At 37.9% G+C, this 23,754-nt stretch overlaps 3 protein-coding genes across 5 annotated transcripts in view; 1 reads left to right on the forward strand and 2 right to left on the reverse strand.

Moving 5' to 3' along the window:
- Positions 1 to 23,754, forward strand: part of LOC117299811 — a 150,895-nt gene that overhangs the window by 110,838 nt on the left and 16,303 nt on the right. Inside the window, exons 46-52 of the mRNA XM_033783335.1 lie at positions 42 to 126; positions 553 to 696; positions 1,090 to 1,208; positions 2,400 to 2,510; positions 3,603 to 3,726; positions 4,328 to 4,602; positions 5,119 to 5,232. Coding sequence (XP_033639226.1) covers positions 42 to 126; positions 553 to 696; positions 1,090 to 1,208; positions 2,400 to 2,510; positions 3,603 to 3,726; positions 4,328 to 4,602; positions 5,119 to 5,232 — 972 coding nt within the window. The remainder of the gene's footprint in view (positions 1 to 41; positions 127 to 552; positions 697 to 1,089; positions 1,209 to 2,399; positions 2,511 to 3,602; positions 3,727 to 4,327; positions 4,603 to 5,118; positions 5,233 to 23,754) is intronic.
- On the reverse strand, positions 6,321 to 15,058 carry LOC117299813 (branched-chain-amino-acid aminotransferase-like protein 2). Of its 3 annotated transcripts, none has more exons than XM_033783339.1 (4): positions 14,798 to 15,058; positions 13,183 to 13,826; positions 8,382 to 8,592; positions 6,321 to 6,666 (listed from the first exon to the last, which is right to left on the reverse strand). In XM_033783339.1, exons 2-3 carry the CDS (start codon positions 13,813 to 13,815, stop codon positions 8,542 to 8,544), a joined length of 684 nt encoding a protein of 227 aa, XP_033639230.1. In that variant the 5' UTR covers positions 13,816 to 13,826; positions 14,798 to 15,058; the 3' UTR covers positions 6,321 to 6,666; positions 8,382 to 8,541. The 3 variants fall into 3 exon arrangements, with proteins under 3 accessions (XP_033639230.1, XP_033639229.1, XP_033639228.1); XM_033783338.1 differs by having other exon boundaries at positions 8,377 to 8,592; XM_033783337.1 differs by lacking the exons at positions 6,321 to 6,666; positions 8,382 to 8,592 and having other exon boundaries at positions 12,819 to 13,826.
- Positions 17,488 to 19,325, reverse strand: LOC117299812 (branched-chain-amino-acid aminotransferase-like protein 1). The gene is made up of 2 exons (XM_033783336.1): positions 19,207 to 19,325; positions 17,488 to 18,519 (listed from the first exon to the last, which is right to left on the reverse strand). Exon 2 carries the CDS (start codon positions 18,506 to 18,508, stop codon positions 17,591 to 17,593), a length of 918 nt encoding a protein of 305 aa, XP_033639227.1. The 5' UTR covers positions 18,509 to 18,519; positions 19,207 to 19,325; the 3' UTR covers positions 17,488 to 17,590.

The raw sequence follows: 23,754 nt of genomic DNA on the forward strand, positions 1-23,754 counted from the left end.
AAAATTGCTTCTAATTAAAAGATGATTGTACCGTTCTCCAGGTTCAGCAATGTCAAGTCTGTGTACTGGATGCAGTCTGTCTACTTCTCATTCCTTCAGTGCATATTTGTCACCCAGCCAGCTGTGGTAAGTCAACTACCGAAGTAAAATAGTTTGTTAGTATAATGTGGGTTTCTTTGTTTGTGGAGCTGGATTTGTACCAACAACCTCCCGATTAACGTGCCATCGCTCTATGTTGGCGGTCTCCATGTTTAATAGTCAATATATTTGTTCAGGGGTGCCATTCATAGTAATCCCTGGTGTGCTTCGATCCCAACTTTAAGCTGGTAAGCACAAAGAAAAAAGTCTTGCTTAGCAAAAGCCTGTTACTAGCAAAACTACCATATAGTTTACGTTGTTATTGCTGGTACTCTGCTACTTTGATTGTGTTGTCTGTTTTGCTCAGCAAAGAAGTCTGGTACCCAAATTTTATTTTTTAAACTTTTATGAATTTGGGACTAATACCTCTTCTTTCCATCTTTGCATCCAACGCCTTCTTTCATTTTCTTCAAGATGTTGATGTTCACCATTGCAACCTCTGTGAGACACAAAAACAACATTCGCATCTTTGATCACTATGACGACAACATTGACCTGATTGACAAGAAGAGCCTGGAGAGAGCACGACTGGAGATGTACGATAATGACTTGGCTAAGGTCAGAAACTTAAACCTCTTAAATATTTAGTAGATGTTAAATTTGGAACGGGGATAAAGATGTGGGTAAGCTCTGTATACTCAGTCTTTTCTTGAGTTCCTTAAAAAAAGTCACAGGCATATTACTCGGTTGTGATTCAAAACCAGGACCTTTGCCTATCTAGAGCAGATGATGACCAACTAGACCCCACGATTGCCTGGAAGCGAAAGAGAAACTCGCAATCCAACCTGAGTATAATGCCTGTGATGTGATTTTTTTTAGAGTCCGCCAATTATTTCCTGCCACATTTACTGTTCAAAAAAACTTTCTGTAAAAAAGTAACACTGCCTTGGATCGACAATAGAAAGAGATAACCATAAAGTTTTTTTTTTATATATATATATTTTTTTAAAGGCTGTCGCTGCCAGACAGAGATCTCGCTACTTGAGATTTGCTCGCCCCCCTCAGGAAAAAGAACTGCAGAAGGCCAAGGAGAAGATGCTGAAAGAGAAGAACATGTGGGCAATCCTCAAGTAAGTCATTTGGGCACTGCGATGGCTGTTCCCAATCCAGGGAGGTTTTGGATGGGAATATTATTGTGTGAGACTTCAATGTATACATTTGGTTTGCGGTATCCCCATTTGGTTGTTGACTGAATTCTTAAATTAAACACAAAATTTAAAATAAATGTGCAAGTTTGCCATGAGCAAGGCTTAATTTTCAGCCACTCTTGGTAAGGGGGCTTCAGAAGAAATGATTTAAGATGAATATAACTAGGGGAGCTGAAGGTGGGAATAAGTATTTCTCTTAAAACAGTCTAGATTGTAGGATGGAGGGAAATTGCACCACGGCAAAGAGTTCAAAAGAGATTGAGAAACTGTTGGCATGGCTCTTTGTCCAACATCTCAGCAAAAATTGTATTGACTTTTGATGTTGAACAAAGAATTGAATATAGAGTGGGATTTGAACCAACGACCTCCGGATTAACGTGCCGGCGCTCTACCAACTGAACTATCTAGCCCTATGTTGGTGGTGTCCCTATTTTGTCAATATCTTTGTTCGGGGTTGCCAGTCAGAAGCCATACAACCGTTAACTGCCGTGTAGCCAGGGATGACACCCAACTTACGATACAACCTGGGAAGCGGCAGCCAGGGGATCACCTTAAGGGATGCGACTTTCAAACATCAATATAGACAACAAGGGAAACTGACTTGGTAAATTTGGAAATTATTTTTTGGGTTGAACAAATCGTTAATCCGGAGGTCGCTGGTTCGAATCCCGGAAGTCGTTGGTTCGAATCCCACTCTAGTCAATTCTTTGTTCAACCCCAAAAATTGTATTATAATAATTTGGGGGGCTAATCGTCCTTACTCGCAGCTAGAGCTGAATTGCGAAGGACGCGGCTACAACGTGTTCGAGAAGCAGGCATGCAAGGGGGCATTCAGCTGCTAGCCACATCAACCCATTATTTTGAGTTTTTTTCCTGAGGTAGGAAAACCGGATAGTCTGGAAAACCCTTGTGGCACAGCAGAGAACCAACGCACAACTCAAGCGCTTTACGCACAAGCCAACCGTGCCACCGTATTGGTTAGAAGAAGCAGAACACCTGGTATCCTGCTCAAACAGAAGAAATCCGATCGGACACACTGGTAGCACATTCACCATGAAAATATCTGTCATCACAGGGAATTCACTTGTGATTTTTGTTTTTGTTTGTTTGTAGGGATGTGATAATGTGCACTACATTGTTTGCCTGTCTCATGTGGATGGCATACGGACGCCAGGTTGCCTACCATTATCCTGCTAACCAAGGGATCAGACAGACCTTCTTGCAGTAAGTATTATTATTATTATTATTATTATTCATGGTTTGTTAAAAAATCATTCAATTTGGTTGCCATGGGCAATAATTACATTGAATTTACAAATTTTATAGTAAAAACATTAAAATTACAGAGTAAAAATGGGTTTGACATTAAAAAAAGGACCATTAAATATAGTAAAAACATTAAAATTACAGACAGAGTAAAAATGGGTTTGACATTAAAAAAAGGACCATTAAATGTACACAGGCTGTCAACTTAGTGGAAAATGTTTATGTATTCTGTGTTGTATGCTTTATGTACCAAGTTCTGGTGGTTTCAGTCATCTGAGTGTGGGTTCAAATCTCGGTTGCGACGTGTGTATCCTTGAGCAAGATGCTTTACTTTAATTGCTCTTCTTCACCTAGGGGTATAAATGGGTACCTGCGAGGGTAGAGGTTGATACTGTATATGAGAAAGCCACTGGAGCCCCATGGCAGCTCAGAGCTATGTACACTCCCTAGGGAGCTGAAAAAGATTTAAGTAATGTTATTTGTCCATTAAAGGGAAGGTACATGGTTGGTAATTATTCAAAACAAATATTAACTTAAAAACTCACTTGGTAACGAGCATTGGAGAGCTGTTGATAGTACAACACATCGTGGGAAACAATTCCCTCTGAAGTAATGTAGTTTTTGAGAAAGAGGTAATTTCACACTAAAATAATAAAAGACTTCTAGCTAGAAGTCTTTTTTTCCTATCTGAAAGCACACAAATTCGTCTAACAAGGGTGTTTTTTCTCTTATCATTTTCTCGCAACTTCGATGACCGATTGAGCCCAAATTTTCACAGGCTTGTTATTTTACGCATATGATGGGATACATCAAGTGAGAAGACTGGTCTTTGACAATTACCAAATGTGTACCTTCCCTTTATTTAAGATCAGATTCATGAAAGCAAAAATAAATGTATGCAAGCAGGCTTCATGCACGCACGCTTTCATGTTTGCAAGCTTTCACGCTTTGTCACAGTTCAAGTTTGTTCTCAACAGCCTGTCACATTTCTGTAAAAATTTCAAGAAGCTATTGTTCCTTATTTCAGTTTTATTTTTTCTTATTTTACAGAACGCCGCATCCTTTCACAAATATCTCAACTGTGGATAATCTATGGCAGTGGCTCAATGAAGACTTTCTGGACACGCTCTATTGGGAAACATGGTACAATGGAGAACATGTTACTGAAGAGAAGGTAAGTGTGCCTCGTATAAAATTAAAACGTTTTTTTTTGGGGGGGGGGGGGTTGGGCTTTTTGAACTTCGCAGCTGATGACATGATTGTGTCTTTGTTCTGAAATTTAATGAAGCTGAAAAGCACTGTACAAAGTCTTGTGTGATAGGCAGTTTATCATTTCTATGCAATGAATAAGTTACATCAGATCGTCTTTCTTTTAAAGATACTGAACACCTTTGGTAATTGTCAAAGACCAGTCTTTTCACTTGGTGTATCTCAACATAACAAACCTGTGAAAATTTAAACTCAATTGGTCATCGAAGTTGCGGGATAATAATGGAATAAAAAAATACCTTGTCACACGAAGTTGTGTGCTTACTTCTTTCTCGCTAAAACTACGTTACTTCAGAGGGAGCCGTTTGTCACAATGTTTTGTACTATCAACAACTCTCCATTGCTTGTTACCAAGTAAGTTTTTATGCTAACAATTATTTTGAGTAATACCAGTAGTGTCCAGTGCTTTTAGGAAACAAGATAATTTGTTACTATAGTAGACCACTTTTTTTAATTTAATAATTATGGTGTTTTTTTCTTTTACCTTTTTCTGTCGACTCCATCAGAAGTCCATCATGAGTGGTGATACCATCCTCTTGGGCAAGGCCAGCCTTCGCCAAGTCCGCATCAGACATCAGTCCTGTCCCCTTGCTGTCCAAGCCCAGTATATCTTCAACGACTGCAAGTCCAGCTACCATGTTGATGTCCAGTCCACACAACCGTACGGACCGGACGGGTCATGGGTCCACTCCAGCCGGGAGACACTGAAGCGTTATCAGAAATGGGGCAAGTTTGGATCGTATGAAGGAGATGGGTATAACGTGGATCTGAATAACAGCAGGTGAGTGGTTTATAATAATAAAAGTAATAAATGGTTAAATGTCTTGCTTAAAGACACAAGCGTCAAGACCGGTACTCTAATGATCAGAAACACCAGAGCTTGAGTTCAGTGTTCTTTTCGCTTGGCCAGGGCACGGCCTCTTGCGACATGGTGGCCCAACCAAAGGGAGGCTTGTGGGACTTAATTCCTTGTAATGGCCTGCCAATAAAATAACTAAATTCCTAGAAAAAGGGTAGGAAAACCAAATTTCAGCTGATCAGAAAGAGCAGAGCTTGAGTGCAGTGCACTTGAATGCTCGGCCACACTTTGCCACTACTCTGTTAAAAAATTCTCTCATGCTAGTATTGATGTTTTTATTTTCGGTGTTCGGATTAACATGCAGGTGCTCTACCAATTGTGCTATCTAGTCGATACCCACCTTTAGTTGAGTTTTCTTTGTTCAACCCAAATCATTTAAAATTTACCCAACCAGTTTCCCTTGCTGTTTATAATATCCGATACTTTCTATTTCATTAGGCAAGAAGCAGCTTCACAGCTGCGATTTCTAGAGAACCATTCTTGGATTGATGATCAGACGAGGGCGATCTTCGTTGAGTTTACGCTATACAACGCGCCTACAAATCTGTACACGTGAGTCTCTTTTTTCAGTTCTTGTTTCCAGACTTTTATTCACCATCCTAGTTACTGGTATTAAAGGCACTGGACACCTTTGGTAATTGTCAAAGACCAGTATTTTCACTTGGTGCATTCAAGCATATGCATGAAATAACAAATCTCTGAAAATTTGTGCTCAATTTATCGTTGAAGTTTCAAGAAAACAATGAATGAAAAAACACCCTTGTTGCCCAAATCTTTGTGCTTTCATATGCCTGAGAAAGGTTTTAGGGCCGAGGTCTTTTTCAGATTCAAAAATTTTGGTGAAAAATTTACCTCTTTTTCAAAACTACGTTACTTCAGAGGGGAGCTGTTTCTCTCAATGTTTTATACTATCAACACCTCTCTGTTTCTCATACCAAGTAATTTGTTATGCTAATGTATATTTTGAGCAATTACCAAATGTGTCCAGTGCCTTTATGTACTAATAAACAGTTCTTAAACCTGCACAATGTCTGACCATTCACTACCATCAACCTGGATTGGAAAGATGTTTACGTGCTATACTTGCGTTGGAATTATTCCATCATTTCTTGCGATGAGTAATTTTTCCTTAATAACTACGGCCTAGGTCCCACTACCGCCAGTCGGCGTATACACTTACATGACTTAGTGGTGCACTGAAGAATGGGTTAAAGGATTCAGGTACTTTTTCAAAATGTCCACAGATTTACATAAAACTTACAGGGTTTAAAGATAATGATAGTGGAAAGCTTCCCTTCAAATATTACTTACTGAGGTGCTGTAGTTTTTGAGAAATGAGTAAAATAATGTCATGAAAATACGTTTTTACATGCTCATAATTTTCGTCTCATGAGACGAAAATTATTTTCATGACATTGTTTTACTCATTTCCCCAAAACTACAGCACCTCAGAACGTAATATTTTCAGGGAAGCTTTCTACTATCAATGTATATTTGGTTTGCGGTAACACCATGTGTGTATCTACTTGCCAGGTAGAGTTGTTCTTAGGGAACTGTCTTGCTTTATTCTACTGCCGTGGAGTAGATAATCGGAGGTTCGGGAGACTTCTCAGTTCTGAAAAGAACTGTCCTGCTTCAGCCAAGGGACTAACTCCTTGGAAATGACCACCCTATTCCCTGGGTAGCCCGCTTCAAGTTGCCTCTTGACCCACTCAAATGTTGCAATGGAGCTCTTGAACCCCGACCCCTGACCTTTAAGTAGCCCATCCTCGTCAAGCTCATCACTACCCTCGAAGGGCTCAGGCGAGACATTTTTGCTGAGGCATTCTGGCCCAAAGAAGTAGGCTACTGTGAATAACTCAAAGATCATCTTGGAGTCTGGAATGTTGCTCAGGCTTTTGAGGAGGACCGAGGAGCATGTTCTTGGCGAGGCCCACAGGATTATCCTGGCCTGATTGTTTGCTGCTTCACCACACATCATTGAACCTAAAATAAGCACAATATACATGTATTTACTGCCATTCGGAGTTTGCCCTTAACGTTTATTAGTGACGAGCCAGCAGGACCACTTAGCGTGACATTTCACTATAGTCCTCAAGGTCTTTCACGGTCCATTTTTTATAGGTTTTCTTCCAACGTTGTCATTAGCATGGGATTTGTAATTGAACTAATGTGAAGTGGTTTGGGACTTCAGCAATAAGCTAGCCAGCAGGACTAGTTAATGTAGCATGACATTTCACTATAGTCCTCAAGCTCTTTCACGGTCCATTTTTTATAGGTTTTCTTCCAACGTTGTCATTAGCATGGGATTTGTAATTGAACTAATGTGAAGTGGTTTGGGACTTCAGCAATAAGCTAGCCAGGATGACTAGTTGGACAGCATTCTGACTGGTCCTTCAGTGTTTTAACTGGCATTTGGCCAGCGGACCACTGTTAAGGGAGATTGCTACCATTTATTCCATTTTAATCCATTGGATGAATGGGTTGAAATAACCATTCAGATGGTCGTGCTTTGAGACATTTTAGGCTGAAATGAAAGGTGCCAGAAGTCGTTACTTTCCTCAGCAACCTTAGTGCAGGGATGTGATTTTCTTAAATTTTTTAATGTCAAATTCTAAAAGAAATGGAGATACAGTGTTTGACATAATAATATCGCTCCAGATTGCAGAGAAGGCCTTTTTAAACAAAAGATTAAAGGAACACTTTGCCTTGGATCGATCGAGTTGGTCTTTGAAAAGCCTACATATAGGGTTAATTTATAAATCCTATATTGGACTGAATCCAAACTTAGCATTTCATAAAGATATGATATATTCATCATATTAAATATTGTTTCCTGGTTGTGGTTTTTTTTTTGCCTTCAGTAATAGCCTGAACAATAGATAGATTTTTTTGCTGTATTCCGACTGACCTTTCAGAAACTGCATGACCATAGAAAATAAATTTGTCACTGTTTGTAAAAAGTGACGTTAGGTAAGTGATCAACGGCTTACAAAAAGCTTACAAAGCAGTTTCCATCTGGCTTGTGGGGAGGGCCACAATGAATGACCATGAGCAGTAGCCAGAGGGCACCCCAGGGATCGTTGCTGTTATAAAGAGGAGTCAATGGTTCTTTAAAAGCAAACTCACATTTGATCCCCCACTATTTCCTAAACAAGTGCTTGACCTTAAAGGCAGTGGACACTATTGGTAATTGTCAAAGACTAGCCTTCACAGTTGGTGTATCTCAACATATGCATAAAATAACAAACCTGTGAAAATTTGAGCTCAATCGGTCATCGAAGTTGCAAGATATTAATGAAAGAAAAAACCACCCTTGTCACACGAAGTTGCGTGCGTTTATATGGTTGATTTCGAGACCTCAAGTTCTAAATCTGAGGTCTCGAAATCAAATTTGTGGAAAAATACTTCTTTCTCAAAAACTATGGCACTTCAGAGGGAGCCGTTTCTCATAATGTTTTCTACCATCAACCTCTCCCCATTACTCGTCACCAAGTAAGGTTTTATGTTAATAAGTATTTTGAGTAATTACCGATAGTGTCCACTGCCTTTAATGCTATCCATCGAGTGTTCAATGTCTGGTCGAATTTTCTGCTGGCTATTGAAAACCACTTCTGTTCTATCTCTCTTGCCCGGGTGGGCTACTTCTTTTTAGATGAGAAGAAAGAAAAAAATAGAAACTTTTTAAAATGTTACCTTACGTGTGTTTAGAAGGGACTTGATGTAACCACAATCCATAAAACTCACACACTTGTATGGGCGGCACAACCTTCTGCTCTGTAACTCGGTTAGTTCAGCGGTGCTCACACCCCCTAAACATAGCAACTTCCTCATTGTAGAACTATAGCCACTACACTAGCACTAGTAGTCAGTTACCTGCTTTGTAGCTAGACCATTCACAGATGATGCATACTGGGAACCAAACAATAAAGCAATTTTGTTTACCTAGTATGATAAAGGCCAGTTACTATTTATAGCATAAGCCCATTTCACATGAGAGCTTTTTAACCAACATGTTTTGGGATTTTTCGCATCCAAGATAGAAACTAGCAAAACCCATTCGTGTGAAAGCTATCCTAGTTGGACAGTTGGCGCCCGTAACCAAGGACTTTGGTTATATCAGCGCTCGTGTGAAAAGGGCTTTAGTATAGGAAAACAATAAATTACCATTGGCATTGGATGTCTAATAATAAAATAATAAAAGGTATTTATATTGGGCTTTTCCAAAACATGATCAAAAAGCGCATATCAAAGAAAAGGATAAATTAAAACTAGCTAGAACAAATCATTAATCTACTATTTAGGAAAGAAGATTTATGGACATTATTTGGGAGATGTATGTAAACATGAGTCTTGGTTGAAATCTTTTTTTCTGGAATATATAAATAAAAAAAGTATATCTGATGACCCTCATTACTGGAATGTAGAATCTCCTGGTACGATTGCCTTTTTAGACAAAGATGTTGATTTATTGATTTGTTAAAGTACAAATCGTCTGCTCAAATTTAGTGCAATTTGTATGGATTTTGTTAATTTGCTTTTGCATTATTTTGGAGCTCCTGGTAAATGGGGTTTATTGATCAAGAGCGGTCATCAAAAGAAACATTAGTGTTCTTGGTAAAACATGCAGTTTTTGTTTTTTGATTGATTTGTTTGAAATTTATCCGCATTAAAGAACCTTTTAATCATTACTTATATAAACTTGCTTTTAATTAACTTGAGCAGATGATTTATTACTGTGGTTTCTTTTTATACTGGTTATCTTTTTGGTTGATTAACAGTTTGCTATGGCTGATTCATTTTTTTTCTTGGTTATGTAAAGTTCCATTCCACCTGCGTATGATTCACTGGGCAGTTTTGCAGATCGAGATGAAAACAAAAACACATAATGACAGACGCTTTGTAACAGACCATTGACTTCTGTAAACCAGCAGCCATACTTGGATTTTATCCTTAATTTTATGATTAAACATGTCTTTTTATTTTGTTTGGACAAGCATCATCCATGCAAGCCAGGTAGAAATTACCTTTTAATAGTTTAACATTTTTTGCCTATTAAAATCAGTATTCTATGAAAATACCAGGAGGAATAGTTTACAGTCTTCTAAATCAAGAATTCTCATCTTCAGGACAAACTTTTTAAAATGATATACAAAAGAAACAGCAAATAATGACATTACAACATATTTGTTGTTCCCATTTAATTTACCAAAACGTTTTCAAAAGAGCTTTACAGTCTAAATATTTACAAGCAGTGCATTAAAGTAAAGCGATCAAAGATATTAAAAACAAATCCAATAAGTAAAGACAACAATGATGGCATTGGGTGCGTAAGATTAGCTTCCCTGGGTCGACCGAAGTGTCCCCCCGGTGCTTTAAACAGATTTGACGCCATTCTAGGGGCTCTCCCTAGCCAGCCTCAAGAACCCTGCTCATGGAGCGGGTCACTTGGGGCTGTCTGAGGTGCACAATGTCACAACAAAAAACCTTTCTCAATGGCCACCATTTTGTATGTAATTCAGCGAGATACTTTCTGTAAGTTTGACACACATTTTCACCCCTTAAACAGTGACTTTGTGTGCATGAAGTATTTTTTTCATTTAAGAACGAGTACTTTTGTATCGACATGGGCTTGTACAATAATTTAACATTGCAGTTTTGCTGTGAGAGCAATTATTTTATGATCATTTCGTGAATCAGAGCTCAAAATTAACACTAGTCCGCAGGCCAGCGATTTTTAGCGTCGAGCCAGTAAACTTATGACTGTACAAGCCTGGTGGTCTTGTATTTTTTTTTTTAAGGCGGTGGACACCAATGGTAATTACTTAAAATAATTATTAGCACTAAACCTTACTTGGTCACAGGTAATGGGGAGATGTTGGTAGTATAAGACATTGTGAGAAACGGCTCCCTCTGAAGTAATGTAGTTTCCGAGAGAGAAGTAATTTTCCACGAATTTGATTTTGAGACCTCAGATTTAGAACTTGAGGTCTCGAAATCAAGCATCTGAAAGCACACAACTTCGTGTGACAAGGGTGTTTTTTTCTTTCATGATTATCTCGCAACTTCGATGACCGATTGAGCTAAAATTTTCACAGGTTTGTTATTTTATGCATATGTTGAGATACACCAAGTGAGAAGACTGATCTTTGACAATTACCAATAGTGTCCAGTGTCTTCAAACAATAACACCTTAACTGCATTTTTTATTAAAACTGATACATACAAATATTATTTTAATTTGATTGAGTATTTCTTCAATACTCAATCAAATTAAAATAATATTGGTATTACCCATAAGACAAATGAGATGAATCTTCTCTCGGTGATTGTTCTGAAAACAGCTCAAATGTGAATCTGTGTAGATAGTGTTCTTTGCATTTTGATTCTGCTCTTGTAACAAATTCTCTGGTCCAGTAAAAGGTTAGAGCTACAAGCCACGCAGTCTTGTAGAGTTATCCCCCAAGTTTCAGCCCTGATAGATGCACACAATAAGTAGTTTTTTTATCGCTATGAAAGTATTAGAAAAGGCTGACTGGAGAGGCATTGGTGTGAATGCTGGGGAAGTTGGCATTCGATTAGCTCATGTCTGTGGCTCACCCAGATGAGCACACTGGGGTCGACCGGGGGAAGCTAATCAAACGCAGCCAGTGTGTTACTAATTCCTTGTAATGTTTTACTACAATAATGTACTGTGTAGTGTTGGAATTGGTTTGAACTTCGTAATCAGCCCTCGTTCTTTAAAATAGAACACACTGAATCATTTGTTATCATCACCATCGCTGTACCTTTTCTTTTCAATTCAATTAAATTCACATTTATTTCCACAAATAATACAGAACTACATTGTATTTTAATGCATACATGTATAAATAAAATACAACAAAAGAATCAATGGGAGACTTTCTGGGACGATAGAGGGCAGCAGACTTACCGGGTAAATCCATTGTTCTCAGAATTATGCGCATGTTCAGAACTACGTAAACAATGGAAATTTACCCGGTATGTCTGCTGCCACCTAGTGTTGGAAAGGCTCCTATTAGAGGAAAGCGCGTTGAGGCAAGGCCCAAAGTAAGCCAGGTAGCTTGTAGCGGCTTGCCTTTACATAACAAAATACATAATCTAAATGAACGTGCTTAGGACAATACAACTTAGGCGAGACAGACAGACAGACAGACAGACAGACAGACAGACAGACGGACGGACGGACGAACAAACTACTGTAGAAAATGACAGTAACAAAGTAAGCAAATCTTATGCAACCAATAACTTGATTTTGATTAAAACTAAATAAGCATGAATGAGAAAAAGTTTTAACTAAATAAAAAATAACCTCTAAATTCTGTAATTTTAATTTTAGAGAAAGTTTGAAATAAACCTCTTCAAAGCCAATTGTTTCTTAAACATTTTTGGAACAAAATTTTAAAATGAAATTAATAAGAACGTAAACAGCAGAAGTTACTAGTTCTTTATGTCTGAAAACAAATAATCAATTTTTTGTTTATACTTGGCAGCTGTATGAGTGTGGGGTTTTATCCCAAATCTGTGCCTCTCCACTTTGATAGAAGTAATAAAATCATACTTTAGAGACCTTTAAGCATCATGCTTACAAGTTAAGCTGAAAAGGTTAACTGCAGCCGATTTCACAAAACGCTACGATTAATCCTATCTCAAGTTAAGACGAGTAACTCGTCCTGACTTAAGTTCGGTTCGATGCATCCTAATGCCTTCGAATACGGAACTGAACTCATCCTTAGTTCTGAGATTAATCCTAATTTAGGGAGAGTGTGGTGAAATCGACGGCTGGTTCTTTTATATAGTAATATCTTTCCAGAACTTAAAGCCATTGGACCCTTTCGGTACAGAAAGAAAAAAAGAAAAAAAGTTCACAGATTTACAAATAACTTACAGGGTTTACAGAAGGTAGTGGTGAAAGGCTTCCCTTGAAATATTATTCCATGAAATGCTTTACTTTTTGAGAAAACAGTAAAACAATATCAATTCTCGTTAGCGAGAATTACGGATTTATTTTAAACACATGTCATGACACGGTGAAACGCGCGGATACACGAGTGGGTTTTCCCATTATATTCTTCAGACTCAGATGACCGATTGAGCCTAAATTTTCACAGGTTTGTTATTCGATGTAGAAGTTGTGATACAGGAAGTGTGGGCCTTGGACAATAGTGTTTACTGAAAGGGTCCTATGGCTCTTAAAGCAATGACGCTTTGTGTGGCTTAACACTTGAGCCGTTGTTCAAACAGTTTCAAGTAATAAGGCATACTGTTTTCAATACAGCGCTGCACATCAGGAGGAAAGTTTGCCAAATCAGGAATTTCACTTTCATGAACTGGCTTTTCGAAACATGTGGTATTTCTGAAATTCTTTGTGGTGTCTGACTTTTCAGTATTCACCTTAATACCACTGCTCATCAGCCATTGATTTATAATACTCAACCCAGCTTCCCAGGAGAGAAGAGAGTCGCTGTAAGGTATTCCTACCCTTGAACAAACAGCTGACAGTAGCTCTTTGGGATTTTGAAGCAGATCATCAGAGTCTATGATGATTGGATCTGTATCCAAGTTGCTTTCCTTGATGTGTTGCAACAGTTCAGTCACTTCCTTGTAAGCATCTTCAGGGTGGCTGAGCTCCTTGGGTAACCGATCGAATATATGGTCCTCAGGTGTGAGCTTTCTGCCAAAGAATTCTAGTAACATTTTCTTCCAGGATGGGAAGACCTTATAAGGATTTCTGATCAAGAATACGTGTCGATAGCCCTTTGGAATGGCGTCATATCTCCCATTTACATTATTGGCAAACTCTTTAGCAATGATGACCTTTTTACCCTGGTAGTCTGCCTCAAGTTGTCGCTTGACCCACTCAAAGGAGCAGATTGAACTCATGAACCCTGACCCTGGTAATTTCAATAAGCCGTTGCCATCTAGCTCAATGCCTTCATAGATGGGCTCAGTAGGAATATATGTTGGTATGGCTCTGTCAGGGCCAAACATGATTGCACTAGAAAATATTTCACAAATCATCTGAGACTCAGGGATGTTGCTCAAGCTCTTGAGAAGTATTGTGGAGCAGGTCCGTGGTACGGTCCAAAGTAGAACTCGAGTTTGATCACTCATGTCGGACAAAGCTGTTAGCGAAAGAAAACGAGAGCGGCTCGGTTTGTTTTAAATTTTCTTTCATAACTGAAATCATTGCCTAGAATTTGTGTTTACAAAAATCAGTTGAGATAAGTGGAAGGGGGGTGGGTATTTTTTGGGCTTGCATTTTAACCCATATTAAAATTAATATGATGTGAAGTGTTGTTACCGGTATGAACTTCATAGTTAGCTTTTGTTCTAACTTGAAACAAACTGAAACCTTTTTGATCATAACCAACACCAACCTTGACTTTTAAAATTCGGAACTAGAAAATATTTTAAAGTAAACATGAACGAGAATCTAATTTAAAGAAAAGCCTCAATTGAGGTTATTCATGAACCCTGTGTAGGTTAAAAGCAGTCATCAATGTTGCTTTGTTGTAGCATTTGTGCTGATTTTTGATGTTTGAAGCCAAAGAATCAATTAATAAAAAACTACTGAAGCATGTTTAAAGGCAGTGGACACTATTGGTAATTGTCAAAGACCGGTTTTCTCACTTGATGTATCTCAACATATGCATAAAATAACCAACCTGTGAAAATTTGAGCCTGATTGGTCGTCGAAGTTCCGAGACAACAGAAAAAAACACCCTTGTCACACGAAATTGTGTGCTTTCAAGTTCTAAATCTGAGGTCTCGAAATCAAACTCGTGGAAAATTACATGTGTACTTCTTTCTTTAAAACTACGTCACTTCAGAGGGAGCCGTTTCTCACAATGTTTTATATTATCATCCTCTCCCCATTACTCGTTACCAAGTAAGGTTTTATGCTAATAATTATTTTGAGTAATTACCAATAGTGTCCACTGCCTTTAATAATAATAATAATAATAATGATAATAAGCATTTTTATAGGGCCATCTACATGTATCTAGAAAACTAATCCGAGGCGCTGGAGAGGCAAAGTAACCGAAACAAGAAAGTTTATACAAAGAAAAGGATCAAAAGCATGTTCACATACCTGAAACACTTCTTTCTACACCCAATAAATCCCTAGTGTCAGTGTGAAGAATGAAGAAAGTCTAGCTCAGGTATCTGCAACTCGAGATGACTTCTTTCTTTACTTCCTCACAGAAAATATGTCTGTGTACTATTGAGGCGTACAGATTCTAAGAGTAATTTAGTTTGCAGAGACATCAGAAACTACACCAAAACTGTTAAATTTGTCGCATGGTATACCAGCACAATCAAACAGTGTTTATTAGATCACGTGCTTGGTTCATCTTTGCAGTAAAAAAAAAAAAGGAAATTATTTAGTTTTTTTATGTGTTCTGAATTGCCAAAATATCATGGTAGCTGTACTACAGTTAAACTTGTTTTCACTGCCAAAAGATCTTTATCATGTTGCGGCCATTTTTATTCCCTCCCATTCGTATCCAAACTGAGGCTGGAAGGAGAATTAGTCTGGTTCCTTCTTGTACAATCGATATTAGTATTTCATTAATGTTGTTGGAGACAGGGAACATGACTAAGATGGTGGCAGCATGAGTTTGGTGGGAAAATCCACAAGGCCATAGGGCTTTTTACTCAATATGTTAACTGACCAGAATTGTTTTAAAAGACCAGAACCAACATGACATTAAAAAAAGGCCTGTAAAGAGCTTAACTTACATTTCATTGTTTTTTATTTGAACAAGAACAAGAACTGTCTATGTCAAGAGAAGATGTATCTTATTTGTCTTTAGGGTGTTATTATTTCACTACTTAAACAGCCAATAAAGGATGATCTCAATATTTCAACTATTAAATTTTTATGGCCAAATAGACATTGTAGATACCCGTAAAAAAGTGAGTAAATAATTTCCCTCTATGTGAGACAAAAATTATTTTTGGATGTAAAATCCCATTAACCAGTTATGGTATTAAACCATAACCACAGCGCCAGGAGCGTCACTGGGTGACGGACATGTGCGCTATATAACAAGCCACAATTATTATTATTGTAATCATAGCCTGACTGGTTAATACATTTTTTACATGCTAAAACTGAGACGAAAATTATTTGTTTTACTCATTTCTCAAAAACTACAGCACCTTAGTAAATAACATTTCAAGGGAAGCTTTCTATTATCATAATCTTCAAACTGTGTAGTAAATATGTGAACATTGTGTTGTGTGTTGGACAAAAAAAAAGTACATGGACCCTTTAACAGATTTTGAAGAACAAACTTAACTGTCTGAGGGAGCTTAGTATCCTCTTTTAGCCAATACTAGCTATTTTACAGAGTTTCTGAACATTGAGCGTTTTCAAAAACATGTAGGATTAGGTGTAGAATAAATTTAAAGTCCAAATTAGTAAGAAAACTGTAAACAGCACTTCAGTCACTACCTCTTTATTGTTCCTTGTCAGATGTTTGACAGTTTAAACTTGAAAGCTGTATAAACTTGGGCTTTTGTCTCAAACACGTGCCCTCCACCTTAGATAGAAGTAATACATTCATAAAATCTTTAAACTACAGGTTTGTTTTAGAGACCTTTAACCATTATTCTTACAAGTTAAGCTGAAAAGGTTAAACAGCACTTCAGTCACTACCTCTTTATTGTTCCTTGTCAGATGTTTGACAGTTTAAACTTGAAAGCTGTATAAACTTAGGCTTATATCTCAAACATGTGCCCTCCACCTTAGATAGAAGTAATACATTCATAAAATCTTTAAACTACAGGTTTGTTTTAGAGACCTTTAACCATTATTCTTACAAGTTAAGCTGAAAAGGTTAAACAGCACTTCAGTCACTACCTCTTTATTGTTCCTTGTCAGATGTTTGACAGTTTAAACTTGAAAGCTGTATAAACTTGGGCTTTTGTCTCAAACACGTGCCCTCCACCTTAGATAGAAGTAATACATTCATAAAATCTTTAAACTACAGGTTTGTTTTAGAGACCTTTAACCATTATTCTTACAAGTTAAGCTGAAAAGGTTAAACAGCACTTCAGTCACTACCTCTTTATTGTTCCTTGTCAGATGTTTGACAGTTTAAACTTGAAAGCTGTATAAACTTGGGCTTTTGTCTCAAACACGTGCCCTCCACCTTAGATAGAAGTAATACATTCATAAAATCTTTAAACTACAGGTTTGTTTTAGAGACCTTTAACCATTATTCTTACAAGTTAAGCTGAAAAGGTTACAGGTTCTTTATTGTAATATCGTTGTAGAACTTTTGACAGCAGTGGACACTATCGGTAATTACCTAAAATAATTATTGCCATAACGAGTAATGGGGAGAGATTGATAGTACAAAACATTGTGAGAAACGACTCCTGAAGTGACATAGTTTTTGAGAAACAAGTAATTTTCCACGAATTTGATTTTGAGACCTCAGCTTGAAATCTGAAAGCACACATCTTCTTTCATTATTATCTCGCAACTTCGACGACCAATAGACCTTTCTTTTGTTGATAAACAAACATTCAATCGTATTAACAGATGTTTTAACAAAATTCAACACTTTCTGCAAATTTTCAATTAAACAAAATATCTCTTATAATTAGTTGTTTTATTTTAAACAAAATCAAAAAATTGGGTTACATTGTTACCAAAAATAGCGATCTTTTCTTGATTTGCACTTACGGCTTTCCATAGTTTTCCAATCTGGGTTGGCAAAAACTCTGGCTGTGACGTTGCAAAAGAAAGGTCTATTGAGCTCCAATTTTCACAGGTTTGTTACAGTTAGAAGACTGGTCTTTAACCAATTACCGATAGTGTCCAGTGTCTTTAAGTGAAGCTGTCTCTTGAAGTGATGATGCTTTGTATGGCTTAACACTTGAGCCGCTGATCAAACAGTTTCAAGTAGTAAGGCATACTGTTTTCAATACAGCGCTGTACATCAGGAGGAAAGGTTGCCAAATCAGGAAGTTCACTTTCATGAACTGGCTTTTTGAAACCTGTGGTGTTTCTGAAATTCTTGAAGGTTTCTGTGTGTTCAATCTTTTTCTTATGTGTGCCGCTTACCATCCATTGATCTACGACACTTACTCCAGCTTCCCAGGAGAGAAGAGAGTCGCTGTAAGGTATTCCTACCCTTGAAAAAACAGCTGACAGTATCTCTTTGGGATTTTGAAGCAGATCATCAGAGTCTATGATGATGGGATCTGTATCCAAGTTGTTTTCCTTGATGTGAAGCCACAGATTGGTGATTTCCTTGTAAGCCACTCCAGGTTTTGTGACTTCTGGGAATTGATCAAGTACAGGATCCCCAAGTTCAAACTTTCTGCCGCTTAGTTCCGAAAACTCTATTAGCAACTTCTTCCAGGATGGGAAAACCTTATAAGGATTTCTGATCAAGAACACGTGTTGATAGCCCGTCGGAATGAGTTTGTACCTCCGATTAAAAAAATGAGCCAGTTCCTTAGCAATGATGACCTTTTTACTCTGGTAATCCGCCTCAAGTTGTTGCTTGACCCACTCAAAGGAGCATATTGAACTCTTGAACCCTGACCCTGGTCCTTTCAATAACCCATTGCCATCCAGCTCAATGCCTTCATATGTGGGTTCAGGATGTGTGATTCTGTCTGGGTGCGTGGTCTGTTCTCTACGATCTGGGCCATAAAAGTTTGCAGAACTATAGAGTTCAAAGATCATCTGAGAATCGGGAATGTTGCTCAAGCTCTTGAGAAGTATTGAGGAGCAGGTTCGTGGTATGGCCCAAAGTAGAACTCTAGTTTGATCGCTCATGTTGGACAGCACTATTAAAACAATTTTTTTTTATAAATAGAATGGTGAAAGTTTATCATGCATTTGCAATATGGAATGACTTCCCTACAAAAAAAACGCCCGTATTCTATTGTGGCATTATATTCCTTTTTTCAGTTTTTAGTATGTATAATTTGTTATTCATCTTAAAAAAATTTTTTTTATGGCATTGGGCATCGAGCCGTAGGTTCCAGCACAAGTAAGATTAATAAGGTTGTGGGGGGGGGGGGGGGGCCTCATTGTAAAATTACAGCTCCGAGTCTAGCAAATTAATTACCAAACTAAAGTAACACAATAAAAGTTTGTTTTAACTCAGCAGCTATGGACTGTGGCTGTTATATGAATTCTACAGCTCTCCAGCTTCATTTAAAGTTGTACGTGTTGGTCTTTACAGTTGTTAAAGACCTTACGTCTGTACAGTGTAGACGTACAAATATGTTTTCTGTGAGATAACTAAGGAAAATAATGAAAACGGGGAGCAGTAAAAATTTCAGATAAAGTTGAAATAAACCTCTTCAAGTGTAGCTGAAAAAGTTATCCATCCCCAGAATTCTCTTTAACATTTATGGAACAAAACTTAACTGGCAATAAGAGAAAACCACACAAGAACCCATTAAGATGAAATTACTTAATAATACTCTACAGCCGATTGCCGTGAAGCCCTTTTAAAAATCACGTACCTTACGGCCACTTGGCTGTCGTGCCCTTTTCCATTGATTCCATAACATTATTTATTCGAAAAAATTCAATGTTAACATTGTGACCCATTTAATTTATATGGAGGTAAAATTCGGAACGTACAATCCCGCACACTAGTTTCACAATGCTGCTTCTGTGCACTAAAAAATGTGTCGAGAATGTGGCATGGTAACCATATCAAACGTAGTTGAGCTGTTTACTACTAAAAACGCAGCACCAGACTACTCCAATGTATAAACTCGCTACAAGTCCGTACATTAAATTACCCATTTTCGCACTGATTTTGTCCATTGAGATCTGTATTTGTAGCAGATGGGGCGGGGGAGGCGCGCGGCCGGGGGCTGGATACAGTCTATGTTTTTCCCCTAGCTATTTCGCTGGTGTCCAAGGCTTGTACTGGATTAATGTTTGTGACCCACCACTGATCTGCCGTCAAACGGCAGAGCCCTAATTTGGCAATCATCATACTCCATCAAGTTCATTATTGATTAATCAGCATGCCATCCCCACAAAAGATGCAAAAATAAGCAGGAAGGCGTAAGGGCTAGAGTGGTAGCAAAGTGCCAACTTTAGAAGCATTTTTTAATTAGGTGCGTTTGTTTACTTTTTTATAGTAATTATTTAGCGCAGTCTAGCATGGCATAAACGCCGGCATGCAAAATACAACTTACAAGTTTAGCTAAATGCTAGGCCAATTATTTTGTGCTAAGGGGTTGAGGGTTTGTTTTAAATTTTCTTAATCATATTTATAGAAAAAAAGAAGGGAAAAAAAGAAATAAATATGTTTCCAAATCAGTGGATTTAGCTGAGCCTCCGGGTTGTTGGTGTATGATGGGGGTTGTTGGCATGGGGTGGGTTGGGCTCGTTTGTCTCGCAGAGTTGGGGTAGTGGTGAGCCAGAGACTAATTGATCTTTTTTCTTCAGATTAGCACGCAGGGAATTATTTTTCTTAATATATTTTTCTGTATGATTTTTTCAACAATTCTTTGTTCTGGAGCAACGATTTGTTTTCAGATGACCAGAAAGGGAGTTTAATTAAGTCGATGAATAAGGGTTAGGGGGTAAGTTAATTACTGGGGTAATCGTTTGCAATTCGAGCGCTGCAAAAAAACTGTAAATAATTCAGAAACAAATATTTTTAAACTTTTATTCAATTTCAGCGACAATGAAATAAATATGGGTTGGAAAGTTGACCACCATCTTGAAATCAGTGGAAAGTATATTAACATAATCATCAACAAATAAAGGTTTGAAAATGGCCTTGGTGCCCTTTCAGTTGGCCTTGGTGCCCCTTTCTTTTTGAGAGCTTTTGAGGCCAAGTGGCCTTGCCCCTCTGAAGCTGAAGGTTGAGGCCTGACTGCCTCCTTTGTTGACTAAAGAAAACATTGGTGTCATCAGCAAAAAGAATAAAGGATAACAATTTCGAAGAATTACAGATATCGTTTATATATAAGAGAAAGAGTATTGGACCTAGAATTGAGCCTTGAGGTACGCCTAATTTAATAGTTCTAGATGTAGAGTCATAATCTTTCCAATGAACGAATTGTTTCCTATCAGAGAGATAGCTTTTGAACCAGTCCAAGGCCTTTCCCCTAATTCCATACCTCTCAAGCTTTGAAAGTAAGATAACATGATCAATAGTGTCGAATGCCTTTGAAAGGTCCAAGAACAATCCTATAGTGTGGTTACATTTATCAATAGACGAACTGATTTTGTCAACAAGGTCTATAAGTGCCGTTTGGGTTGAGAAGTTAGCACGGAAACCATACTGGGAGTTAAGCAGAATATTATACTTAGTTATAAAGGTATTAAGACGATTAGCAACCAAGCGCTCAAGCAATTTGGAGAGACATGGTAATATAGAAATAGGGCGGTAGTTGCATATTAATTTAGGGTCACCATTTTTTTATACAAAGGAATAACCTTAGCCTTCTTAAAATCATGTGGCACAGTTTCTGACTCCAGCGATAGGTTAAATATTTTCAGCAACGGCCCAGCAATAATGGTGCCAGTCTTTTTAATAAGATAGCTGTCTAATTTATCATGGCCAGGACTTTTGTTAGACGATAAACCAACAATACATTTCAGAAGTTCACTTTTAGTTATAGGGGTAATAAAGGGAGAATTAGGATAATCACCTTCGATAAAATCAGTGGGGTTTAGTCTTGAATCCGGAATCTTTGATGCTAGGTTACGACCAATATTAGTAAAGAAATCTTTAAAATGCTCAGCAATGTGTCTTGGGTCGTCTACGGTCAGACCATTGACAAGGAATGAATCCGAACCGGGCAGCTTTTTACTTCTTTTGTTCAAGACATTATTGATCATTTTCCATGTTTGTTTAATATTTCCTTTTTCCTTATCAAAGGAAGCAGTGAAATAAATCTTTTTCGCTTCTCTAATTACAGTTGTTAACTTGTTTCTGTATTTATCATACTTTCTTTTGTTAGATTCATTTGGGTTTCGGAGATAGCATTTATACAACTTGTGTTTTCGTCTGATTGATTTCAACAGACCCTTGGTCATCCAGGGATTGCACACTGATTTATTACATTTGAATCGTTTATATGGAACATATCTATCAAACACTTCATTTAATTTCGCAACAAACCGGGAGTATTATTCATTTACATCTTCAGTATTAACAAATTCATCCCATTGGATTGTGTCCATTTCACGTTTCATGAAGGAGACATTACGATTTCTGGTATCCCGTTTCCAATAAAACATATTTGAGTTTTTAACTTTAACAAAACTTGGACCGAACAATACAATTGGCAAATGATCACTAAGACCTGAAGTAATAATTTCTGCCTGATGAGAGTCTACGCTGTTGGTGAAAATGTTGTCAATAAGAGTAGCTGAATTGCACGTTATTCTTGTTGGTTTGTCTACAGTGGGGCGAAAGGAGTGTGAATATAAGATATCCAAAAACTCGCGAGGGGTGGGTTATGGGAATCACTCTTAAGTAAGTTTATATTGAGATCCCCTAAAATGTAGCAGATTTTGTTTTCAGTCGTTAGTTTGTTAAGAATTTCATCCATTTCTTCGGAAAAGTTAGAAACAGCAAGACCGGGAGGTCTGTAAATTAAACCTATGATGATAGTTTTCTTTGTATTTGTACCGATTTCTAAAAAAAATGGATTCAAAACATCCTGAAGCACTATTAATGTCAGGCCGAATGGTGTATTGCAATGAGTCTTTTACATACAACATGACACCACCGCCATTTTGCATAGGTCTATTTTTGTGCTCACATTTACATCCAGGAATGGATAACATAGAATGCGGGGTGCTTTTGAGCCATGTTTCAGTAAGACCGATAATGTGGAACTTATGTTGTATTTCATCTAGAGTAAAAGTGAGATCTTCAAAATTTTTGTTTACACTTCTGATATTGGCGTGGAAGATTGAAAAGGAGTCATTTTCTAATGGGAGACTTTCTGGGACGATAGAGGGCAGCAGACTTACCGGGTAAATCCATTGTTCTCAGAATTATGCGCATGTTCAGAACTACGTAAACAATGGAAATTTACCCGGTATGTCTGCTGCCACCTAGTGTTGGAAAACCACAATCATTGAAACGAAGAGTAGTGTCATTCAATGGCTCAGAGCTACTGTCGTCACTACTTGCGCTTTCGTTATCACTCATTGTGTGAAATGAATTCAAATTGGTGACGATGGACAAGTAGACTGATAAAGTACAATGGGGGTGATTATCAAGCTAAGAATAAGAAGATGCACAGTGTGCAGACTGATGAATGCAAAGGGAACAAAATGGCACCACAATATAAAGCAACATGGGGTAACTTGATTTACAAGAAAATAACACAGGTACATTCCAATAAGATTGATTTGTGAAAATAATATACAATTAAATTTAAAGAAATAATGTGATAACACTCAGAAGAAAATTTCTCAGCTGACGTGGGTTGCACTATGAAGAAAACAAGCTAGGAGATGGGGGTTGCTTCACCAAGCTGAAAGGTCTTGAACGGATGTAGATGTTAGCTCCTCTGTAGGGATTGTTCTTCAAGGTTCGGGCGGCGTTTTTGAGAATGAATTTTCTGTCTGTATACCTGAGGAGCTTGACATGAATTAGTCGTGGGCGAGTCTGAGTACCGGACCCGGAGCGAGATTGATGGTTTCCCGGAGTGCGGTGGGCCCGTTCGATTTCAACTTCTTCACTTCCCTCCAGCTTCATGTGGAAAGCTAAAAAGCCTGCCACAAACTCCTCGCAGGACTTTTGATCTTTCTCAGATCCCTCTGGGACACCATGGATGACGATGTTATTTCTCCTGTTCCGGTTTTGAAGATCGTCTAGCTGGTTACTAAGCTTGTGTGTATCACTATGGTGACCGTCGAACCTGCTGTTTGTGGCTGCTAGGAGATTCATATGTTGCTTCTCAAGCATTTCCAGAGATGTTTTCAGGTCGTTAATGTCCTTGATGTTGGCACTAACACAATGATCCGTATCCCGGAGGTTGACTTCAAGGGTGGACAGTCTAGCACCCATGGTCTCCAGAGTA

This window comes from Asterias rubens, chromosome 15, assembly GCF_902459465.1.
Source record: "Asterias rubens chromosome 15, eAstRub1.3, whole genome shotgun sequence".
In the NCBI taxonomy this organism is placed as follows: Eukaryota; Metazoa; Echinodermata; class Asteroidea; order Forcipulatida; family Asteriidae; genus Asterias; species Asterias rubens.